This window comes from Microcebus murinus, chromosome 4, assembly GCF_040939455.1.
Source record: "Microcebus murinus isolate Inina chromosome 4, M.murinus_Inina_mat1.0, whole genome shotgun sequence".
In the NCBI taxonomy this organism is placed as follows: Eukaryota; Metazoa; Chordata; class Mammalia; order Primates; family Cheirogaleidae; genus Microcebus; species Microcebus murinus.
In genome coordinates, this window is record NC_134107.1 from 30,718,558 (window position 1) to 30,744,351 (window position 25,794).

General features: G+C 39.9%; 1 protein-coding gene across 12 annotated transcripts in view; it reads right to left on the reverse strand.

Moving 5' to 3' along the window:
* Nucleotides 1-25,794, reverse strand: part of CD44 (CD44 molecule (IN blood group)) — an 80,682-nt gene that overhangs the window by 15,395 nt on the left and 39,493 nt on the right. Inside the window, exons 4-14 of one of the 12 annotated variants that reach the window (XM_076002032.1) lie at nt 22,185-22,256; nt 21,112-21,345; nt 16,989-17,108; nt 14,703-14,831; nt 13,308-13,433; nt 10,794-10,907; nt 10,202-10,321; nt 5,731-5,859; nt 3,594-3,695; nt 1,684-1,773; nt 597-803 (exon numbers count right to left, since the gene is read on the reverse strand). In XM_076002032.1, coding sequence (XP_075858147.1) covers nt 597-803; nt 1,684-1,773; nt 3,594-3,695; nt 5,731-5,859; nt 10,202-10,321; nt 10,794-10,907; nt 13,308-13,433; nt 14,703-14,831; nt 16,989-17,108; nt 21,112-21,345; nt 22,185-22,256 — 1,443 coding nt within the window. The remainder of the gene's footprint in view (nt 1-596; nt 804-1,683; nt 1,774-3,593; nt 3,696-5,730; nt 5,860-10,201; nt 10,322-10,793; nt 10,908-13,307; nt 13,434-14,702; nt 14,832-16,988; nt 17,109-21,111; nt 21,346-22,184; nt 22,257-25,794) is intronic. The other 11 variants (XM_076002034.1, XM_076002033.1, XM_076002035.1 and 8 more) reach the window with 11 other exon arrangements.

Sequence of the window (25,794 nt, forward strand, 5' to 3'; positions counted from 1 at the left end):
AGACCTCTTCAGTCATGGCTGCCATGACAATAAGCGGTCCCTATGCATCCGCAGTAGATTACATCATGGAGTTTTAAGAGTGCAATGGAACTGGAAGAGGTTTACCCACCAACCCATCACCAAAAGTAAAATTGATCAGTCCATCACCAGAAATAATTTCAGAGCAAAGATACTAGTATATGAACATTATTCGTAAGCTGGATAAAACCTTATCAAACAGGCAGCATATATTCATTGAATCAAATGAAATTGCTAATATTCAATGATTTTGACCTATAAAATGATCAATTTCATATGGTTCAACTGGATATGTCACAGGATTAGGAACAAGACAAAGCAATTCCAGCGTAACAACCAACCAAGTCACACACACACACACACAAAATTGGGAAGTACACCGGCAAATGGAAGCATTATTTTACCTAAAGTAAGTCCAAGTTTCCTTGCGCTAGAATTGATGACTAGGAATGAAAGCCATTACCGTATCACAAACTATTCTAACCACAGCTTATGCAGAAAATGCCCCCTGTGATACGGAAGTATATGTTGTTTCTCTCTGTAGAGAAAGCAGACCTGATGCCAAATGGCCAAATTACCTGAGAAGGCGTGATCAAGTTTAGAGTTGGAATCTCCAACGACAGTAACTTCAGTAACTCCAAAGGACCCAGTCTTAGCAGGGGTCGCGGGGATGGGGGTGCTGTTTTCCTTTGTGTCTGGGTAATGAGGTGCATTACCTTGTGGTAAAGTAGTCGAGCCTTCAGAAGGATTTTGACCTCTTCTTCCACCTCTGACAGGATTCCTGTCTGTGTGGAGGTGGAATCAATGATAAACCCACATTTGCAAGATTGCACCCACCCTGCGCTCGTATTCAGAACATGCCATTGCTGCAAAGGCTTTCCACTTATTATCCACAAACAAGGAGAAAAGGATGGTGAAGTTTGTCATACTGTTGAACAGAATCAATATTTTGCAATAGACACAAGCTGGGCGTCACTCAACAGAAGAGATTTTGGTGATCCTAATACCCAGAAGAGGCATGTGTTGTAACATCCATCTGGGTTACTAAAGTAAGGCCTATGCCACTACAACTGTCACCTTGAAGTCAATTCAGGTACTAGATAATCTTGAGCTCTTTCTCCATTGGATCCACCTTTGATGAAGTGGAGGAAACACACCATTGGATTCAAAGGTAAAATTATGCTGCGTGCAACTGGAATAGCAAACACAAGGTTTCAAAGACCTGAGGCCACTAATTTAATTATTATTTCCTTTTCCAGAAGGGAACTCCTTCTTAGTCACCAGTACCATGGAGCGGAAGTCCAGAGGACAAATAGCAAAATAACATTAAGGTAAGGCATATAGAGAGCAATATAATCAGACTTTTACACCAATTACAAATTATATATAAACAATCCATTATTTTTAAACCAAGTCACTAACTCTACAGCATGAGAAACCCAACCTTTAAGAATTACAGTTTTCACTTAGTATACAATATCTTCTAAGAGGTCTATAAAGCAGAAAAGTCACCAAAAGAGAACCATCACCAGACACACCTTTTGATCAAAAGTAACAGCATAACAGCAGCCAACTTAAGCACCTCCACCAAAGACACTGCAAAAGCACCCATAACTTATTGATTTTTATCAATAGCTGGAGCCAACCGGGCTTTGTAATCCTTACTGCTTGATGTTGGAGAAGTTGTTGTTGGATGGTCTTTATCTTCTTCCAAGCCTCCATGTGAGGTAGAGAAGCTCTGAGAATGACTCTGCTCTGTTTCAATAAGGGATGAATCCACCATTAATTTGAAGCCATGATATTAATCCTGTTACCTGCTAATGGGGAGGATATAGCTACAGCAGTGTCAGATGGGTAGGCACACAGGAAGACCAAGGTCTGTGTGCAACATTCTCCTCTGATAGACAGAAATATGCAGAAGAATTCTGTCCTGCCCCTAGTTGGCCACTAAGACCCTTATTTCTCAGTATAGTCAACAAAGGTAAAGTGGCAAAGTAAAGACTGAGCTAAAACTTTGTCTACCCTGGATCATCCTGGCCCAATTGGACTATTGTTCTCAGTCACTTAGGAAAACCAGAGAATATGGAGACAAAGAAAAAGGAATGTCCTAATTCCAGTATTCCCATCATTAATCAAGAGCACCTAACTGTGGGTGAAGAAGTGTAACTCTAGGTAAAATAAGCTCTATGATAGCCTACAGTGTACCTATCACCACAAAAGAGAAAGAAGCCCATCTAGAATGACCTGCTCAAGTAACTCAGATCAAATTTATACAAGGAAAAACTTAGCTCCCTTCTAAAGACTATTAAATTAAAGATACCATTTTAGTGTATTATTAGGTTTTTGATCTCATCTGTGGACGGGGATTCTCATCATTTCTCCAAGGAAACGCTTGCCTGGGCAAACACAGGGCCCTCAGTGACATATATCAATCTCAGGTTGAACCACTGCCCATATCCAAAATCACTTTGACTGTTTGAGTTCATTTCTTTTGTGTACTTCAAAGAAAGGGACTGACCTTTGAGTTGCAGGTGCAAGAACTTCATAAAGCACAATCATAAGCCATGTCCACCACCAAATAAATATTATAACCAGGAGAGAGACATTCACCAGATCCCAAACCCAATATTGGAACAAAAGCCAACAGTGACATAAAATGGAAATACGGGCCTATTTGCAAATCCTTTGATGCTTAACGCTGTGCTATTTACACTGCTGACAGTCAACACATGCTTGCTGATTTTTTCCTTTGTCTAAAGAGCTCCTATGAAGGACTTTGCCCATTACATGTAGCAAGCAGTGAAATAAGGCCCTCTTAATTCTTTTTTTTTTTAATTTCAGAATATTATGGGGGCACAATCGTTAAGGTTACATACATTCTCTTAATCCTTGATTTCTTTTATATTCTGCCAAGAATATGAAATTATGAATGACTTTGGGCTAATCTCTAGGATATCCCTGGACATGTAGTAGAAATTAAATGTACTAGAAGTTTATCATTGCTTCCTACCACTTGTTTAGTGATAGAAAGAGATATTAGCAAATGTTTCTTTTTTTATTTCCAGGACCCTACCTCCTTTGTTAATTGTCAACAACATGCCTTGCCACTTCTCCATGGGTGGATGTGATTTCCCTACTCTCTATGATTATCTAGCCCCCAAAATATCTTTTTATAACCATGCAAGCAATCGTACTCTTCTTCTGCCTTGACTAGAGAAAGGATGGGAATCGAAAGGAGATGGTCAGTTGAAATATAGAGGAACCACTGTCCTGGCTGTGGTCAGGTTTCACTGCTAAAACTACTTAGAGAAGGAAAAGTGAGTTGAATGGAGTCCCACATCCTTTTTTGTTTTTTTAAACATAAAGTCATTGAATCTGGGAGGCGCCAAGATTGAAGGCAGAATCAGGTTTAAAGAACCCCACAAGAAATGTAGGCAGTGAAGACAGATTTACACTCTGGGCTTAGCTGAGCCGCATAACACTAAATACACCGTTCACCACCACCAAGCTCTACATCTTGGCCAATGGGAGCAAGAGCTGAAGCAGGAACAAGGAATACAGGTCATTATTCTTACGCGTTGTCATTGAAAGAGGTCCTGTCCTGTCCAGGTCTTCCACCAAACCTGTGTTTGCATCTGCAGTAGGTTGAGGCGTTGTACTATGACTGGAGTCTGTATCTGAAGGAATTAAATCAATGTTATTGCTTGACTTCCTAAGCCACTACCTGAGAGTGGTTTATGGTCTATAGCTGAATTATTTTTGTATTCAAACCTGGATAAGAGGAAAGAAAGCACATACTGAATTATGTCTCCAGAATTGGGATACGTTACTGTTTCTTCAAAAGAGTACCACAAGAACTGGCTTTCCCTTAAGGGCTGAGTTATCTGAAAGCTATGACTTTTGTTTGTTTGTGGTGAGTCTGGAAGGACTCTACGTGAGCACATGATGGGACTCCCAAGCCTTGCAGAAAAACATCGCCTTTCTCAAACACACCTGCAATCTGACACGTGGAGAAAAGAGAAAGAGTCCTGGCTCAGACACGACTTTGTCACTTCCCCCTTATAAGTCATAAGGGCTTTCTTTTAATAGCTTTTCCCTCATTTAGTCCTTTTTTGCTTCACAAAAATCATCATCCAATACCACATAGGTGGAGGCCATGGAAAGTACACAGGGGCAAGAAATAAGAAGCAGGGGATGTCACTGAATTATTCTTCTCATAAACATGAGTATGAGGAGGTCTTTAGAATTTAACACGTACAGTGTTGACTGGTGCTGAAATTTCACTGATGTATTTATAAATGTTATTTTTTCATAGTTATCACAGATCTATTCTGCTGAAATACCAAGTCCTGAGTGAAATGGGGCCAAACAATGCATGAACATCATCAGTGTTGCTGGCTCTCCAATTCAGCCAAAGCCCATGCACACTGCTTTCTCTGGGGAGACTTCATCAGTTCCAGATGACTCCAGGGGGAGTGCTGGAACGCTGGGCACGCACATCTGCACTGCAGCCTTAACATGCTAAAAGAAAAGAATCAAGATCTTTTCCAGCCTGAGCAACATAGCAAGACCCTGTCTCTACAAAGAATAGAAAAATAGGCCAGGCATGGTGGTGTGCATCTGTAGTGCCAACTACTCAGGAGGTTAAGGCAAGAGGATCACTTGAGCCCAGGAGTTTGAGGTTGCTGTGAGCTATGATGATGCCACTGCTCTCTAGCATGGGCAAGAGGGTGAGACTCTGACTCAATTAAAAAAAAAAATAGATCTTTGTAGGACGAAAATGTGGCTGACTCTACTACTCCAGATTTCAAAAAAAATAGGAAAAGCCAGTTAACCCAGATCAAAACTCCAAATGGATATTCTCCCAGAAAAAAAAGAAGTCCTGCCTGCCTGCCTAATGATGGGTTCTAGACACTTGTGTTCTTCTTCCCGTTTATAAGTAGAATCCTTCAAGAGGTATCACACCATTCTACAGTTGAAGCCAATTGTACTGTCCTTGAATCTCTTTCTCTTCATCAATATGGAGTCTCAGTATTGATTCTTACATTCTTTTACTGGCTTGGTTTTCCCCCATGGATGTCCTCAGAGCCCCCAGGTGCCTTGTGCATACACAGGGATGCACATGCTGGGTGCATGTGGCACGTCAGTCACCTAACATAATGGCCCTGACCTAGCCGCTCAAACACATCTTCCTTTATACAAACAGATCCACTCACTTTGACATATTCATTCCTCACCTTTTCTTCATTCATGCTTCTCCTTACATGAATCTCCTTCCTAGAAGAACTTCCACCCACTTCCTTTCTCTGACTATCCAGGATGTTTCCCCCCATTTTTCAAAAACCAGATCCAATCACATTTCTCTGATGTTCTTGGTGGGCGTGGGAGGAGGGTTCTCTGAATTTTTTTAGCATTTATTGTTGGCAACATTCATTTCACATCTATTACTTACTGCCTCACATTGTTAGGTATATTTTGATGTTAAATGTTTTCTTTTGCCAACCCTCCTGCTAAATTCTTCACTTTCCGCTCGGGGCTTCCTATTCAGATGAACATGCATATCATTTTGACCAAGAAAACTAATTTTTGAAGAAACCTCCAGTCCCTTAGTAAAGTAGATAGGTCTAAAACCAAGGGCATATTTCTAGAACAATAGTCATTTGGTAGATATCAAAAACATGATATATATATAAAAAGTTCAGAGGCTATTACCCTTCCTTCTTTCTGTGTGATGACCATGTCCCATTGGATGTGAGATTGGGTCGAGGAAATCAGTCCAGGAGCTGTCCTGTTGGCTCTGTGTTGTCATTCTTTGACTTGGATGGTTGGTGTAGGCTGAGGCTGTTGTGACCATGCAGTTCAAGCAATTGTCAAAGTGTTAATGGACACTTGCCCAGGGATGCAATGATTTTTTAAAAAACATCTTATTCTCTAGACAAGATCATGAAACCATCTTCCTGGTATAGAGTGCAAGGAAGTTTCATAAATGCAGAATGTTTTAGCAGGTTTGGGTTCATTCATGCTCATTTTCTTAGCAATCAGCATGTGAACTGGAGGACGAAAGCATGAACAACTTCTGCAGTGGATAGAGGATGAGTTCCAGACATCAAGGGAAGATGAAGGAAAAGTAGTTCTTGACTCATGCCATGCTGCTGCAGTCCCTAAGGGCGAAGGTATAAGAGCCCAAGCACATGATGTCATTCTGAGACAACCACATTCCAGCAAAATGCACATGAGGCTGGTAGTGATCTCAGGAAAAAAATCAGGTAGCAGCTTCTCATGTGATAAACAAGAAAGTCAACGCCATTCATCTCAGAAGCATGAATGGAATCCGTTAGAAGCATCACCTTATAACAATGAGATCCATAGCATAAATGACATGTAAAAATGCAGCACACTGCCTCATTCTGAGCCAATGGAGAAGGATAGGTAAGAAAAGATTACAATAGTATCCCCTTAGCAACAGTAACAACACACAGCCAGTCACTGAATCCACTGCTCTGCCAGTGATTCATTATGAAGTTGCCATGCACTGTAAGGACAATATGCATTATATTCTATATTGCAAATGGAAACATGGAAATATTTCTCACTGATGCCAATTGAGAATGTGTAATCCACATTCTTTACAAGGCAAGGATGTATTTCAAAACTTATGTCACACAGAGAAAAGCATCATGCAAGGAGTTTGGCAAGAGTGAAGTCTAATTTCCACAGTCCCACAGTTCAAGAGTACAGAAGGTGTCTCTTTGTAAATATAAGAAAAACACATTATACACTCAAGGAGAAATTACCAAACAGACATGATCAAAAGGCCAAATGACATCAGATAGGTGTCATTTTTCTCATAACATCTGGCTCCCTTTCTTGAAACACTGGGGTTCTGGAAAAATGCTTTCTCGCAAGCCAGTGTTTCATAGAACCATATTGTAAAGTCTGGACCCATATCATAGAGTAGATTGTTGAACAAAACAAAAGGGAATATTTTAGAAGATCCAGGTCTCCGCTACAGCCTCACTAGGGAACACCCAAAGCCAGATCTGAAAGTGATTTGTTAGGGGCATGTGAGGTTTGGCTCAGTGTTAACTGCAACATGATTTATTAAGGAACCTAATGCCGTGTGACAATTCCTTCAGTGTCCTTTTGTCAGTGTCCTCCATGCCCAACATTTAACCCAAAAGGAAGTTCCCACCCAAGTTTGCTCGGGAAGCCATCCATTACTAGCTGTCCCTACTGCTGGACGAGAGTCTTCTCTTGGCGTTTGGGGATACTCCCCATGCCACCTGTTGCCAAACTCTCTTCTCTCCAGGTAGCTGTTTCGTCAGTTGTACTACTAGGAGTCGCCTGGACTGTGAGAAGAAGGTCAGTTGTGAGCCGTGATTGCCTAAGTTCCTCCCCAGTAGCTGTTACTTATCTTCCTACTTTAAGGGTGAGAAGGCAGAAAAAGAAGGGGAGAGAAGGCAGAGAAAGAAGGCAACAAGGAGATAGGCCACTGATAATCGGAAATGGATATTAGAAATTAAATGGACCAATCCTTTAGTTTTTCATATATGAAAACAGAGGCCCAAAGAGCATTTGACTTGCTTAAAATCACATAGTCAAATTGGTATAAAGTTAGGCACTAGATCACAGCCTATGAATTCCCGGTATTATTCGCATTTTACTGTAGCCTCTGGCTTCACGTATCCTGTCTGAGAGAGCTATCTGTTCAAGGAATAACCTCTTTGCTCCAGTTAGTTTGGGGAAGGAATATATTGTATAATGACCCATGACAAGATTAGCACAGAAGGGGCCTTCTCAAACGGTGGTGACATAACCCATGATCACACACACTGGCAATGCACCAGCAGTGGATGTGCCCAGCGTGAAGACGTTGGGATGGCTGGGATGCCACTCCACTGACACGTCACGTGGTTATGTCCTCATGGCATCGAAAATTGCTAAAATCCGAAAACCTACCTAACAGGTACAATGAACACTATTCGGGCGATGGGCACATTTAAAGTTCTGACTCAAGCAATCCAAAAGCTTTCCGTGTAACAAAAACATCTGTGCCCCCAAATACAATTGCTAAAGTCACTTTTTTACAAAATTAACTTAGTGGAAGGAAAACTATTCTAGCCAATTTGGGGCATTATATAAACAATAGCAATGTGTGGCAGACTTAAAATGTCAACTATTGTTTTAAAAAGGACAAAATGAACCGAACAAAATTCCACCAGCGTGATGACTTCAGGAGAAGCCAGAGAGCCACGGACATTTTCATCTAAAGCAACTCACAGCAAATTTTTAGTTCATCAAGAAAATGAGAGCCTGTAAACTTGCCAACTTGTAAAATTGGATGTATTTCATTATCTTAGAAAATGATACATGTGAATTGATGACAGCAAAGACATTTAAAATATAAAACTTTCTGTCTTCATTTTATGGGTACATTGGCCAAACCATTCCTGGGGCTGTTTATCCAGAGGGAGAAAAAAAAGGTCAAAATCTTAAGTTTTACCTCCTACTGACTAAATCACTACCTCCTGACAAAAAAATTAAGTTAGAAAAACCACCGAATGTAGTAATTATGAAAAAGGAAAATTCTACCCAAACATCGTCTGCCATGTTACTCAAAGTTTAAATAAAAGAAATAAAGAAGAGTACATGTGTGTGCAGAGAAGAACTCTATTTCCTTCTATCACTACTTTTATAAACATAATGACTTTTTGAGTGTCCAGCAACCCCCTATTGTTTTCAGCGTAGATAGGAATGGGTTAGCAGAACATAGGAATTCCATTGTGAAAGATGAAAGTTGATTCCCTTCTAGAAGTTGTAATGTTCATTTGATAGAGCCCAATCAGAATCCCTTTAAGTTTTGCAACTAAGAGAATTGCCGCAGTTGCTGCCTTCTCTTTGTCAAGTCCCATTAAGTCTGATTTTTCAACTACCCCCTAGCATTGATAGCCCTCACCTACCACTTTTTGACAACAGGCTCATTAGTTCTAAGTTTCCGAAGTAGCTTTCTGCTTTGTAAGTACAAACTGTCTAAATATCTCTAAGATATACTGTTAGGCCCCAACGGGAACTGGTACAGAATCATATTCCAAAGAGATTTCTGTTTCCTCTCTATTTCCTTTTCTTATTAGAAGACTTCTCTGTTGACTCAAGCCCATAATCCTTACTCATACATCAAATCCACTGGGGCAAGTGACAGGAGGTAAAGCCCGTTGGATATGTTCGGTACCGTGCCCACGACTTAGGAACCCACATCCGAGCCGATGTCTGAAAACTTTTCTTTTGTTCTCCGAAGACATCTCTCAAACCATACATTCCTAAACCTCTTTGGTTTCTAAGGGGCCGCTTTCTCTTTAGGCATTTTCAAGGCTGTGAAAATGATAGTTGATCCATTGTTTTAAAGAAATTTGGATGCAAGCTGTTATCCAAAATAAATACTTCTTCGATTACAAATAAGATAGGCCTCTCTGAGTGGCAGAGAAGAAAGAAGAGCACATATTTCTTACTGGGGGGGCAACGAGTGAGTTTATCCTAAGAATCCACTGATGACACTTGAGATTGTTTCAGAAAGCCAGAGATGTTTGTAAAACAGTAGGAATAATAGTGACAGCATCATAGTGAGAGCCTTGCCCAAGTTACCCTGGGCTTAAAAATAGAAAAGAGCAGTTGTAGAATCAAATATAGACTATATAAGCTATCAATTTTCCTCCAGAGAGTACAAGGAATGCCCTTCTACAATACAGTGAGGAACAGAATGTGAAAAAGAAACTATATTCATTAAAGATCTTCACAGAACATAAGGATCCCAAAGATCACTTCACTTGTCAAGCTTTCTTTCCAGATTCCACTACTAAGCACCAAATGAATACACTCTTCACCACACACTTCCATAAACACACACAAATCACCCAAATAGAATCTCCAGGAACCTTTAACACAAAAACTGGATCTCAGATCTACTTCTCAAATATTTTTGGCCTTTGGGCAACCTAAGAAGTTAGCATTTTTCTTCCAATTTCTAAAATCTATGTGCAGATTTGGCAGCTTTTCAGGATCTGGGCATAAAAGAAATTGCCAAGTGGAAATAGAAGATGTGGCCAGTGTCTAAACAAAGTCTTCCCTGTCTCTGGAATGTCTTCGCTAACTCAGCTAGACCAGAGCTGCCGACCGCCATCCTTCTTACTTGTGCTTGCAGAATGCGAGGTCTCCTCTTCATCGTGGTGCTCGCGGTGAACGAGAGGAGGGTGTGGTTCCTGGGTCCAGTTTTCTCCATGAGCATTGGTGCCACTTGTGTCTACATGTACTGTGATGGTGGTTAAATACACTGTGATTTGTTATCAACCAACTTTTAATGACTCTGTTCTTCCATTAAAGCACCTGCTATGTAACAGCTCTATGCCTAAGTAATACCTCTAAGCAACTACTTTCAATAATTTTGAGTGACTTCATTAGTCTCTCCCAAGAGAAAATCAATGGGCATGGAATTTCTTTGTGATTACTTGTTATTCCACTATAACCACTTTGTCAAGAGCAGCACCATAAATCATTCAAATATATTCATTTTTATAACAAAGCAACATAAAATACCCTGTGCTCAGATGGTATGATTGATAAATGATTCCTAAAGGGAATTGAGTACCCTTATGAAAGTTGACTAAGAATTTGTTGATGAGAGTTAACTAAATTTCCCACTGTGTCCCCATCATTGACCTTTGCAGCATCATAAACTTTGAAGGGAAAAAAAAATCTTTAATTAAATATGTATAACGCATTACCAGTCATCCTTGTCGTTGTCTGAAGTAGTACTTCTGGATTTGAATGGCTTGGGGTCCATTGGGTCCAATCCTGGTTCTGTTTTGTGTGGTCAAAAACCCGTGGTGTAGTTGAAACTGTGATAATGATGATCGAAGCAATTAGGAAAATGTTATTTCTTGAGCCTTCACCACTTGTTTTGTGCATTTCTCCCTTCTGCAGTCTATGCAATGAATCATCTATACCAGGTTGTATAGATGGATGTGTGGAAATGGGGGGAAAGCAGAGAGGGCCTTCAGCTTAATTCAGCCACTTGGTAAGCATCTCAGTGTCCTCTGCATTCTGTCATACATTGGGGTTCAGAACATGAGATCTTCCAGAGAAATCAGCCAAAGAAACTGCAGCAGCAGGAAGAACAGCTTTGGAAATACCAGCCCTCCACCGAAGATAACCAAAGACGTCAGAGTTTTGCCCATCCATGCAGTCTGTACTGGAAAGCCCAAGGATTTTGTGTCACAACTGCTACCTGTGGCTCCTCAGGCTGGAGCAGCAGATAACTGAAAGTTATGCAATGATGATCATTTTATTCTGTTAGTAATTTTGGTGGAGAAAGAAACACCTGAGCAGCCAGAGCTTTCCTATAAATGACTCCAAGAATGAATGAATAGCTACCTAGACCGGCCATATGGCTTAGCTATACATTTCTGAACATTTATCAAACACTTATGTATTCTCATCAAATACATGAGCAAGTCATTCATAGCCAATGAAAGAAAAACAAGACGCAAACATTCAGTAGAAAAAGGCCACAGGTAACCAGCCACCATCACAGAAGCACCAGTGCCCTGATATTGTCATCAATATGTTGGGGCTAGAATGGGAGATGCACCAGATAGAAGGATCATGATAAAATCAGAATCAATGTCTTTAGTGAAAAAGGTTATTTGCGAATTCATCCTAATTCTTTCAAACTTTATTTTGATGCCCAAATAATACAAAATTCTTTCTAGAACTGTAATACTATCAGATCTATTTCACAAGTTATAAAAATCACATTTAAAACCATTAACCACATTCTCAGTAAGCATGAAAAAGTGGCAGTTATCATACCCGTCAGGAGAAAGAGAGCATCCTGTTGAATTATGTGCACAGGTGCTAAGTAGAAAAGTAAACAAATAGAAAGATATGCCATGGAGATTAAAAAAATACCATAGGAAGTTCTTCCCTGTAGCCTGACCATACAACTTGCAGGTTGATCTGTTTGGGTTGCCGCCCAAGGAAGTTTAATTTCTCAAGTATTAAGACATCTTTAGTAAACAGCCACCTGCAGGGCTGGGCCACACAATAGTAAAACTCTAGTGTTTTTGGTTATTTGTGTTTTTTTTCCTGAAGTTACTAAAAAGAGTTTCCTTTTTTCCATAGACTAAGCTCTGCAGAGGTATCAGGTCTAAAAAATACAGCGCTTAAAGGTTTGCGTATCAGAATCTAGTTCATCTCTATTATTTGTTGTAACAATGTCATATACTGAGATGCCTTCGAGGCCTAAGGTTGTTTTTTTCTGGACTCCTCCCTCCCTGGGTACTGTCCATTTGAGGATGACTCTCTCAGGTTTTAACGGGATGGATAGAACTCAGTGACCTGCGTTGATGGAGTCCAGTTCAGGACTCTCAGCTCTGTTACAGCTACGTGCAGAAAACTCAGGCATCTGGCAGAATATTAGACAAAGCTTTGCATGTTTTTTAAATTTTTAAGGACATTTTCAGGTCAGTTTCCATCTCGTTCTCAAAAAGGTTTATAACTGTCACAAATATGAGTACTGTTATGTACAAATAGTGGTTTTACTATTTGCTTTTAATAATTGGCACTGTCTCATTCAAGTTAAAGCTGAACTGACATTTGCCTTTCCCTTCAATGTCCTTCTGTTATATTGGTGTTCAGCTCATTTGTTAAGACTCTGGGTTTGTTCTTTTGACCTCAACCAGGTTTTCATGGCCTAAGACAATTCTTGAGTTCTAGAGCCCATCTTTTAGGGCTTTCTAGAGCCTTCAATTTAGGATCTTCTACAACTTTTAATTAATACCCTCCTAATCACATTCTCCAAGTCTATTATTCCAACAGAGCATGAGTGCTTTGAAGGCAAAGGTTCTTGTTTTTTCCTCTTTGTGTTACCTGCATTTAACATAGTAGGTACACAATGAATATCTGTTGTAATGTTTTAACAAGTCCCTTCTGTGATAAAGCTTGATAATTCAAAGAAAATCTGTAGCAGAAAGCCTCATAGATAAAACAGGAAGAACATGAGGCATTAGAAATTTTATAAGAGATCTTTTTCCGATTTCTTTTCTAAATATATTGTGGCTTCCATTCAAAATATTCTATTTCTTCCTTCCCAATCTCATCAAGGCATAACTAAGGTATGATCATAGGTTCACTCATTTTTCACATTAACTATTTCCCAAGAGAGATGCTATTTGGTATCACTCAGGTAAATCAGTCAGCTTTGGATAAATGGTTCTACCATAATTGATTATTCTTACTGGTACTGGAGATAAAATCTTCATCATCATCAATGCCTGATCCAGAAAAACTGACGTGTTTGTCTCTTTCATCTTCATTTTCTTCATTTGGCTCCCAGCCTGTTGAGATGGTATTTGAATCCGTACCTGTTGTGGTGACTTGCATTAGTGGTTGAGCCGAATGCCAAGCAACCCACTTGCAAAGGAAGGAAATCAGGCACAGAAGGTACAATGGGTTTCCCACAATTTTAAAAGGAAAGTGAGAAAGTTGCCTTGTATACCCCAAATTCTTATGCCCTGGCTCTGAAGCTAATATATAGATCTCAAAACAATTGGCTATGATCTTTACAACTGAACATTCTCTTTAAGGAATTTGAAAGAGTAAATACAGACATAACCCCACCAAAGAATTTTTTAAAAGCCAATGAAAACTCCCTCATGCTTTCAGATGCGTTTATTAACTCATTAAGCATGTATCATTAAAGCTAGGACACCAAGAATAGAATGGAAAAATTTCATGTGCCTATTTTCTTTGTCAAGACACCTTTAGAAAAACCTTAGAATGTAAACTCATTTCAGTCATTTCTAAAATCCCAGTTGTGTTCACAATTTGCTGGTTCATTTTTTATCTTCTCTAGCATGAGATCATTGTAACTCTACATGCAAATGGAAGCTATACTACAGTTCCCAACAATACCTTAGCACAGAGCAAAAAAAGTTAAGTCAATTAGCAGATAAATAATTCCTGGCATTTATTAACTAATCAAAAGGTTAACTAATGCAGATTGTAGTTGAGGTTTTGAGAAATTTTCACTTTTTTCTTTTTGATGCAATATAGAAAAGGAGATAGAAACCTTCCACTTCTTCTCAATGGTTATTCTAGAAGATGTCCATTTACTAATAAAAAAGAGGTTTTCTACGTTTTGAGTGAGATTCAGGCTATCTTAGGGAATGACCATTTGTCTTTTCATACTATTAGTGTCTACCCCCAAAACAGTTCCATTGATGAAGATTTTTCTAAATTTTGTCAGATCTATCTATGCTATTTTATTTTTTCATGAAAAGTCAAAAAATTTTTGTGACTTTGGCAATTTTAGGATGTAAGTGAGTAATCTTTCAGAATCACAATTCTGTTCTGTCATCAAAAGAGATACCTGATCTCTCTTCACAGTGTCTATATTAGCCTCTTTCTGGGATATAATAATCCTATAGAGTAGAAAGAAGAAATCTGCTTATTAGCACTGTAAAATCAAACATATAGATCCCAGAGCTCATGAGACCTCTTAAGTCACTGTGAACATTTGTGAGAACAGAATTGACTTTCGGCTATAACAACATCAATTTTCATTGATGGGTCAGTGAAAATTATTAATGATTATCAAGGAAACAGACGATGTGAGATAATCGTAACTTTACCAGCCATTTGTGTTGTTGAGTGAAGAGAATCCTCAGACCATGATGGATAAAGCCACCATGTAAACCAGTCCTGGGGTTCTTGCCTCTGGGTTGCTGTGTCAGGAGTTGTAGCACTAGTGCTCATCAAAGCTGTGGTAACCATGATTAAATTGATTGTTGAGACATTAATTAATTGTCAATTCCTAAGAAAATAGCACTGTATATGTGCTCCCTCTTTTGCTTCTCAAAAGAGTCATCTATATTTGATATAGATGATGTATGGAAAGAAAGGGAAAAAGCGAAGAAATTCCATGTCTTTCAAAGGCCCAAACTGGACTTCATAGAATTTCAGAGATGGAAGGACCTTAAATATCATCTGGTTCATGTTCCTCATCTTAAAAATGAAAAATTTGTACTAGACAGAGCTTCTGGCCTATCTGAAATCATAAGGCCAATTAGCAAAAAAGGTCTCACAGAGGGCATGAAAGCTGTTTCTGAATTTTGAAATTCTATATGTAAAAGAGGGTTAAATTTTTGCTCTCTGGATTCATAAGGCCGAACTAGGGCGATGGATGTAATAACCTGAACTATGCAACAATGAACTTCTTCATATAGTATTATTAATACGTTTCCCACCATCAGAAAGATCACTTGGCAGGAAAGTTGTGTAAGAGATTAAATGATTAGAAGTGTTGACTGAATCAGACCATTTAACATCCTCTCCAAATCTGAGAGTTTATGATTCTAAAACCCAGCTCTTCAGCATCCTAGCTCCTTAATCTTCTCCACAATCTATCTTGAGCAACCAATATCATTCTCCAAGAATTGGGGATATGATATTTCTGCCAGCAATCACAGACATTTAATTCCAGCCGTCCAAAACACAGGGAAGAATGACATAGAAGTAGAAGATTGAAAATGAGACCTTTCCACTTTTCTCCATTTAGAGTCCAAAACCTCTACCAATCTTGCCCAAGGTCACCTCTTATATAAACACTATATTTTGAAAAGCAGTACAGATATTTTGAGTCCCATTTTTTGAAAATAGGATAATCAAACAGGAAAGACAGAGATGAAGTGACCCAATGATCCTACCAATAAGACCAGAAGCAAGAGTCTTTGATTTGAAAACTTCCAAAGACTGCCATTTCTGCAATTGTAATGTGCATCAGAGAATATTAGATAATAGTAGACAAAAAACTAAGAACAAGTTTTAGCAGAGATACTGAAACCATCATTAAATCCCCAAACACAAAAAGTAAGGTAAGTTAGACTTCTTTTTCCAGCTATCAAGAAAGCCCAGAAATGACCCAAGATGAAACACTGCCAAGAAGACCTTTTCCTTTACACTGTTTGTCCTACAAAGATAAACATCGTAAACATTGCAAAATAGCATTTTCATTATACCGCAATCTCTCTCACCCCCTCCCCACCCCAGCATGATCTTAATCACTGTGACATGAAAAGCATAACATAACACCAGCACCGTTTTCCTTAGTTGATTATTTATAGAAATAAGGGATATAATCTATCCAATGTCTTCTAAGCTAAACAAATATAAAGAACCAATTGTCCATTTTTATTACTCCCCTCTGCCTAGTTATATTGGAATACATTTATTACCTCCATCAATGAAAGTTAATAAATGAAGATATGACTGTAATCTCCCATTTTTATAGATTTTGAATCTTTTCCCCCAAAGCTCTCATATCAAAACACTTTGCAGGGATTTAGAGCTAATAGCCAAACATCCAGGTAGCTTATTAGAGGCCTAGATTCTATTGTAGAGCAACAGGTCATTTCCTAACTTTACACTTGAGGTTTTAAGTGTCCAAAAAAGTACTCAGGGACTACACTTTAATAATAGAAGGAAACCAGCATTTCCTTCAATTATTATTGACTGTGATAATTAGGTCGGCTGAGAGTAGGAGCCTGCATTTTCTGGTAGGCTTCTTTCTAGAGGACATTTTCTGAATGAATCAGGTAGTCAATCCATTCATAGTTTTTCATAGTTTCATTCATTCATTCAAAATATTCATTCAGGTTTTTCTTCCTCTGAAGGAAAAATAACTCTGGTTTTGTGAACACATTGCCAAAAGGAAAACAAATAGGGCATGGGAATATTCAGTCATATCCACAGATCCACAAGGCTCTTTGATAAATGAAATGGTACCAGACCCTACTCTCACTCAAGATGGCGAAGGAGGATCAGTAGGGAACTTTGGCATGATAATGAATATTCTTTTCATTAATGCCAAAAGACCTGGCATTCAGGACAGCTGACCAGCAAAAGATTTAACCATTTACCTGTTGTTGCTGTTGTTGTGAGATCCTGAGTCTTAGGCTGGAAATTACCAAACCAGGACCACATCCAATTATTGTGCTCCTGAGCTGCTGCGTGGCTGTTTGAGTGCACAGTTGAAGTAACTGGATCAATTATGAAAATACCATTTAGTGAGGTTCCCTCTAAAAAAAACCTTTACTTTCAGTTCTATTTATATATGTTGTCTGTATCTATTATTGAATGAAAATTAGAAAAAAAAAATCTGGGCCTGTTTTCATCTTTCTAGCCTCCTAAAGTCTCCCGGAATGTTAGAACAACATCAGAAATGCAAATTCGGTGTGGATATCAATTCAATGTTACTCATTCTTCAAACTGAACCCCCCTCCCGAATTCACGATTTCAGCAAAATCAAGCAGCAATTTAATAACCTGCAATGGAAAGAGATTTTCTGTTTACTTGATTGGGTTGGATTTATAAACTGGAAGTCTTCAAAGCAACATTTCAGAGGTTGCTTTTGTTCATCTTTGGGGTTGCTTGCCTGTATCTTTCCCATCTGTCTAGCATTGTACCCTGGAAGCTTGTGATGACAACTGGCATTTCAAAGCTCCACTCACAGTGATCAACAAGTCAAACTTTATACTTGAGCATGAACTTTGCAAAGGGTGTGTGTTCAAAGTGTTGAAATTAGATAAAGCTTTCTCAAGCATCCATCCATCACTTCTGCCACTTTGGACTCTAATTCAGTATATGTTTTTGGAAAAAGAAAACAACCCAAACTGCCAAAGTTAAAGAAATTCTGGACTCTTCTCAAATTAGAGAAAGGATAATCAGTAACATTTTGCAATTGGAAATCTCTCATTGGACTCTCAAGTTTGACTTGAGTCCAGAATGTTCTCCTACTGAAGCAGAATGGCAAAAATCATCGAGATAAATATCTAAGCCAATTGAGATTTTTTAAAAAAACATCTTAAGTCATATATTCCCTTGCAAATCTGACATAAGTTATGGCTTCTCTTCTCAAAAAAAAAATGACCCTATGTATGCATATTCTCAACATTTTGCATATAATTCAGGTGGCTCTTGAATACTTTATAGTGTATCATTGAACCTACTGAAAGTCTATAAACCCTAGGTTAAAAACTTTGACTCTATGTATACCAAATGCCAATGACTGGCACAATCCGTTATGCGCTAGGAAGAACACGTTAGGTCAGAACACAGAGTTGAGCGACAGGAGCCAAGTTCACCCATGATGCTCCCAGATGAACCTGAGCAGTCCCTAGAAGACCCAGAACCCCCCTGCAATTCTCACTCCAGAAACTTCATTAGAGAAGCAAACTTCCCACCACCCTTACCCCAGACTACACCAGGAAAAAACAGTACAAGAGGAAATAAACCCACATGACAAGATATACATAGGCGTTATTTCTGTCTTCCTGAAAGAAGTTGTATGAGAGGGGAAAATTGAGACAGCTACTGCTCAGCCAGCAGAGTTTCCAAGCTTCCCCACCCAAGTAGGCCATACCAGACCAAAAAAAAAAAAAAATACATATTTCTTTGACACCCAGAAGATAAGGAAATAGAGTGTTCCAAGGCGGGAGTCCGCCTCCTGAATTAGTTTAGGTTTCTCTATTCCAGAGAGTTGCAGATCACCAATAGGAAGAGGCTGATGACACGCCTCCAAGGAGGGCTCTTCCAAAAATAACACAATAAACAGCTGGAAGTCCAAGCTACCCAGATGGTTGTTCTTATTAGCCTTCCCTATTGCCACCCACTAAGGACCCTTAAGGAAGGAATGAGCCAGCTAAGCCAAAGGCAGCTTCTTCTGTGCACTCAGCCAGCCCCCTGTTGACCTCCGCCCTTTTGCAATCACTCCCTGTCACTCCCTCTCACCCTGTCCCAGCTCTCAGTACAACAGCGATAAGGTTTTGGGAATCTCCTCATTGGACTCTGAAAACACGATTCTATTTAGGAATCTTATCAGCACTAACTTTTCCTGGCATGCCATGTACTGCATTCCAGTTTCCACCTGGTTGGTTTCTTTGATGCCCTTCTTTGCATGAATTGATCTCCTTGGAGTTGCCATTGGCCTTCATGGATCCTACAGTACTTCAGTGACTCTCAAGTTAGCCCTGGACTCATCTCGTAGACAACTTAGCCTCTCTCTTCTTTAACTGCTGAAAGAAACTCAGCTAACTGCTCTGGAAGAAGGAAAGTACAATGCTTTTCTCAAGCCAAATCCTGAGCTGTATTTTATTAATAGTGAAGTCTCATAGCTCTTCTTTTCCTTGATTTCTGAACGAGTACATTGTCTCCATGAAGGTAGGTCCAACTCTGAGTTCCCAGTAACTACAGCAGTGTCTGGCCCAGAGGGGAACTCAAATACTGGCTGAATGAATAACTATCCCACTAATCCTTCCTTTTTGTCAGCATTACTTTCTAAGTGTTTACCACCAGATCCCAAGCATTCCAATAGGCCTGATACATGGTAGGTCCTCAAAATAGATTTGTCGACTAACTAACTTAGGCAGGAAAGATGCAGTCCTTAAGAGATGTGCTATGGATGCTAATAAAACGTGCTAATTGCCTTTTCTAAAATGCATATGAAATACTATTTTATATAGGCTGTTAGTGGCTTGGATGTTAACTTAATCTAGTCCTAACAAGTTATGTTTTGTCAAGATATTCTTCTTTGGTGGGAAATGGTACTTTAGGGCAGACCTGTTCTGCTTCCTGCTGAGACCACTAATTATCGTGTTTGCCAACATTTGGCGAAACTGCATGCCCTAATGGTAAACACCTTCAACACAGTTGCTTGAAGAAGGCCAGGGACTCAAGAGGCAGCCAGTCGCCCGCTGCACTGCCTCAGCAAGGGTTGCCCATGGAGCTACAAACAACAGGGTGATGTCATCTCGAGAGAGCCAATAACCCAGAAAAGCATGGGCAGTTTGAAAATACTTGCTTTTCAAAATGCTGCAAAGAATCTGCAGGGAATTGTGGGAACCCCAAGCCTATTTCATATCACCCCCTCCCCTCAGCCAGCTACTAACAGCAATTTAAAACACCGTTGAGCAAGTAACGTTAAATTGAATCAGAGTGCTGTGGGCGTTTCCCTGGCTTCTGGGTGACAAGGAACAGGAAGGAGTCCTGTCTTGCATGTTCACAAGCCAGTACATTTCTGCCACTGCGCGGAGCCCAGAGTTCCGCCCCTCCGGAGCTGCAGCCAGGAAGAGAGAAACGCCACACCATACTAGGAAAACTGCTGGAGATTGCAGATGCCCTTTTTGAGTCGGACTAATCCTTCACAGAAGGAACACAGCCAATCTGGAAACCTGTTTTAAAACAAACCACAGGGGGAAAGCGAAGAGGGAAGCAAAGAAGGAGATGTAAACGCTGCCCAGCCAGCTGAAGCACGGGGCACAAAATCCCAGAGAAACGTAACGCCGCGTTTGCTCAGTTCCACTCTCGCCACCCCAGTGACGAATCACCCCCACACACCAAGTGAGCACTCAGAACTCGCACGAGTAGGCTGGGATATAAAGCTCTTAAGCTGATTCAATTTGATTATAAAACTCCTCCAGATAAGCTTCCTTGAACCAAAAAACAAAGGAGATATTTAGTAAGTCATGGTCGATGAATGTGACTGACTGTCACACAATCAATAACATGAGTATGAATCAGGTTAAAACATAAAAAACACAAAGTTAGGTGAAAAAAGGTGCCAACGGAATGGAATGCATACTCTGTGATCCCAACTTCATTTAAAGAATCTTATGCGTGGGGGCATAAGAACAAGAAGGAAACGTGCAAAAATAAAAATAGTTTTTGCATCAGGCTTGAATTATCATCCTGTATGCCCAGGGACAAGAGACTAGGGGGAGCCTCTTCTAAAAAACTTCCAATGTGGCACTTCTTATCCCAAGGTAAGAAAAATAGAGTTCTGGATGGGAAAAAAAAATGTAGACAGTAGTAGTCAATGTGTGCAGAGCACTGACAGCCGCCACAGCCCGCCTCCCCACCTGTCACCTGCATCTAGATGTCCAGAGACAGGAGAAAATCAATGCGTGAGTGGGTAACACTCAAGAAGAGCAGAGATATTTTGCCAAGAAATTGCTATTGGAAAGCACAACGATTCATTCTCCTTACTGGTAGCAGGGGTACTCTCTGTGTTGTCGAAGATGGAGGGACCATCCTGGTCTGGGGTCGGGTAGGCAGTTGGAAGGTGGGTGTGGAAGATGCTGTAACCTCCTGACGTGCTCCTCTCACCAGGGGACCCACTGCTGATGTCGTCATCGGGAGAGTTGCTGGGGTTGATGTCTTCGGGGTTCGTTCTGTATTCCCCTTTCTTGGTGTAGCGAGTACCATCACGGTTGACAATAGCTGGGAGAGAGAGAAGGCGTCTTCAGAACCTCATGGCTGATATTTTGAGCATGGGAAAGACGGCAGATTAGCATATACGGTAGTGACTTACTTCAAAGCTATTTTCTTTTGTTCTGAGAAAAACAACACCTAGTGGTGGGAGAGACTGGCTGATCCCCTAAGAAAGTTCCCCATGCCCTGGAAAGGGGGAGGGAAAAGAGGAAGCTCTGGGGAGTCCTCGCGTTTGAATCCCAGCTTCCTATAGCCCTAGACAAGGTAAACTCTCAGAGCTTCAGGTTCCTCATTCATAAAACGGGGACAGTATAGTACTACTTTCTGGATGGGGGCCGTTATGAACATTATGAGATACACTGTAAGTAAATTGCTCAACACAGCATTCAAAATAGAGTAGATGTTCAGTGAATGAGCTAGACGTTCAGCAGCTAGATGTTAAGAACATTATTTAATTTTTCTTACATTTAAATGTATTATTGAGGTTGCCTTCTCTTCATGACAAGTGATGTTGGTGTTTTCCCTGCACAGTTTCTTTTTATAAATAAATGTATTTTAGATAGAAAAGAATGGGTCAAGTAAATGGAAAATATCAAGCTGTGTACATGATATGTCAAAAAAAAGGTGAAAGTGGTTTTCAAATGACTGAAGTTTGAGGAACATTAGAGTAAACCAGGGAGCAATTTTAAGCCATTGCAGGAAAAGGGGAAGGGACGCTGAATCACAGCCAACCGTCCCTAGCCTTAGGGAAATGACTCATATTCTATTCAAATATAAACCATACAGAACACACCTGATCCTTTTCCCAAGAATGAGAAAACTCAATCAAGATTAGAAGAGATACGTACTTATAGTAATTACTCCCTCAAAGGCATTGGGCAGGTCTGTGACTGACGAACAATCTTCTTCTCCCTCCGGAGCTACGGGGTTGGAAAAAAAAAAAACATGAGACCTCTTAAAAAATACGAGCAAAATCCATCTCCATTTCTATTTAGTCAGTTAGGATGGAGTTTTATTATAACTTACACCAAATAATTTTCTGAAACTCAGTAAGTCTACTAGGAATGTCTCTGCCCTTCATGACATATTTTCCATTTTTATTTAATTTCATAAATTTCTGGAAACTTACTTACCTCCACCACCCCTGAAATTCATTCATTAACAAATACACATGTACTACACCACACACTGTGGAAGCCTGGAGGTACCATCGTGAATGAGATGCACATGGCTCCTTTTCTAATGCAGCGTTCGTTAGAGAGGATTTTTAAAAATTTACTAATATAAAAGTAATGTGGGAACATCATAAAAAATTTTAAAAATAAAGAGATGTATGAACTATCATTAGAAAATCATTTATAATTTCAGAAATCCAGAGAAATGATGGGAAAATATGGCAGTCACGCATGATTAAATGTTCATCATCAACACGAACAGCATAACATCACCAACAAAGAATTTTTTTTTTATTTTTTTTTTTTAGTAGAGATGGGGTCTCGCTCTTGCTCAGGCTGGTCTTGAACTTCTGAGCTCCAACGATCCACCCGCCTCGGCCTCCCAGAGAGCTAGGATTACAGGCGTGAGCCACCGCACCCGGCCCACCAACAAAGAATTTACTTGATCAAAATATTTAATGAATCGTTAGTCTTTCATTAACAAATTAATTGATCTATTAATTAAGCTGCTCTTTCTAAGTGCCTACTCTTTATAGACTACTTCTCAACACGTGGCTTCAGAAGTTGGCCACCTTTGGTCTAAGTCCCTAGATTTCCTGAGACTGCCATTTTGACATATATCATCACAGACACCTCTGACTTCTTTTTTGTTTGTTCTCCATTTATCTTCTACTCCTTTACCATTTCCTTCAGGAAAGGTTTCCGCATGTACTTTGGGCCTGCCCGATCACCCATAGATGTTACTGGACAACACTGTGTTCAGCCCTCCAAAACAGGCCCTGAAAGTTCCACTCTGCATGCTATCCCATGGGTCTTAAAAGCAGACAGCATAGTAACTTAACCAACCCTTCCATTCATGCCAAAATGCTCCATCCTGCAACTAGAGCTTATGTTGAGCTTTAAAAACTCAGAGAGCTTTAAACTGGCTTTGCTGTGATGGGAAGGCAGGATCCATTTGTGCATTACAGTTTTTATGCCGTGTGTGTGTGTGTGTGTGTGTGTGTGTGTGTAAATGCCTAAATGTAAAATGGCAATTTATTTGTTAGATTGGTTTCTCCCAGAGTTGTTTTTAGCAAAGAGAAAGGAAGAAAGAAATGGATGGATGGATGGATGGATGGAGAGATGAGTGGAGATAAGTAGGCAGGCTGGCAGACTGCCATCACAAGGAAGGCTGTTATCACAAGTATTTTATATGACCTGCCATAAATTGTTTGGTTCTCATAACAATGGACAAAAATACAGGTTGAACAAACAGGTTTTGTTTGTTTCCTCGTACCTGGGACCATCTTTTTCCAGCAAGTACACCTAAGATATTAACCTCCAAAATGGTCTGCACATAATATATGAGTCAAGAAACATTTAGATAAACCCTGATTGGTAATGGCATAAGGAATAATTAAAGAAAGTTACAGATATCACTGTTCATTTATTCTTTTTAAGCCTGTACTCACCAGACCATATAAGAAAAAAAGGAGAAAAAAGATGAACATGATTCTGTCCCTGCTTCTAAAGAATTCACAAAATCATGGCAGGGCAAGGGGAGGGGGTGTTGAAGGGTGGGGATAATAGTTTATATTTCTTTGGTTTTTTACAGTTGTCAAAAAATTTTCCAGAAATTTTCTCCCTTGAAAATAAAGGCATATGACCAACCTGGGAGATCCGGGTGAGTAATCTACCTGCGTGTCTTACAAATGCCACCAGAGACCAGCAGCCTGAGCTATGAGACGCTTCTGATGTTCATACGTTGCACATATCCAGAAACAGGCCTTGGGTTTTGGCTTCATGATGCCAGGGATGGAACAACCTCCCCCAGATGCAAACCCAACTGCAGCTAACAGTGCACTGGGAATTTCCAGGAAGTCAGTTGTAACAGAATGGGGCATGATGTCAAAAACACTAAGACAGTTTTGTAAATGATTAGAGCATTTATTCAAATGAACCCCCTTCATGCTCCAATTCACCTTAACTTTTACAAAGAACATCAGATCTGGCAAGGACACGAAGATGGATGGTGACCCAAATGTGCAACTAATATACTCATACTCCCACGAGTGATCCCAGGGCCTCATTAGACAGCCTTCCATTCTGTTTAATGAGCACTGTGCTGCTTGGAAAGTTAGACCTGGTGATGTGTCCATGAACCAAAGGATTGTTTTAGAAAGTCTCTAAGGTGGGAATTCTCAGAAACCTTGGCTCCAACTCACCAAAGTAACCAAGAGAAACATTAATTATTCAGTCTCACCAAGAATCGTTGGGTGCCAGATAGAAAGACACCTTTCTTATAGCTTGATACATTCTGTTCTCCCGTGAACATTTTCAAATAGTTTTTGAATAAGTGAATGAATAAACAAATGAATGTAGAATCTTCCCCATAAGTCTACCTTCAAAGGAAAATGAGGCACTTTACTGAAAGCAAGCTAAATAAATGAACAAATTCAAGTGAGTTCTCCGTGTTGTTCAAACAGAAGTCACCAGGCTCACGTTGGGCCTTAACTACTGAGCAAAGAGACACAAAGCCTTTTCAGGGTCTGCCTTATTTTCTTTTGTAAGCCACAGGCCATGTTTTCCAAAAACTACTGCTAAAAATTTTAAGATCATGGAAGTTATCTGCTAAGATTGAGCTGGCTTTGGTCGCCTTAGCCAGTTTACAGGGGGATCACAGTTCCTTGAATACAACTACCTGCTGGTAGTTCTCAGGCTACGTTAGATTCAAGGATCTTTCCAGAGAGATCCTTTGCATGGAGCAGAAGGTTATCAAGATCTTTAGTTCACCCAACACCCCTATCATCTGACTCCAAGCTAAGACATTCAGAATTTATTTGTCCTTAGACACATTTGTCTTCTTCTCCAGTTTCTTTATTCTTTGTCTCACTGCTTCAGCAAGATTGTTAATTTAAGACAAGAAATATAACTTTGGGTTCTTTCATACCCCCACTCTGCCCAGCACAGCATTGAGCACATAGAATTGATCAATCAACATTCTCTTTAAACTTAAAGAAAAACTTTAAAAAGCAGCCTATTAGCATTCAGTCAATTTGGAAAATGGAGAAAAGAGAAAACATGACCTCTAGCAGTACCATTCAATGTGTCCATTTGGGCATGTAATACATCACCAGCACTTCTCAAACTTTGCAACTGAACTCCAAGGAAAGGAAAGTTAATCAATGCCATTGATTTCCCCTCTGGGTATAGGCTCAATTTAATAAGCAAAATTAAGGGCAGGGAGAAAATTCTCAGTAGCAGCCTGCCTGGATGGCTTTCACTCCAGGCCATAAAACCATGT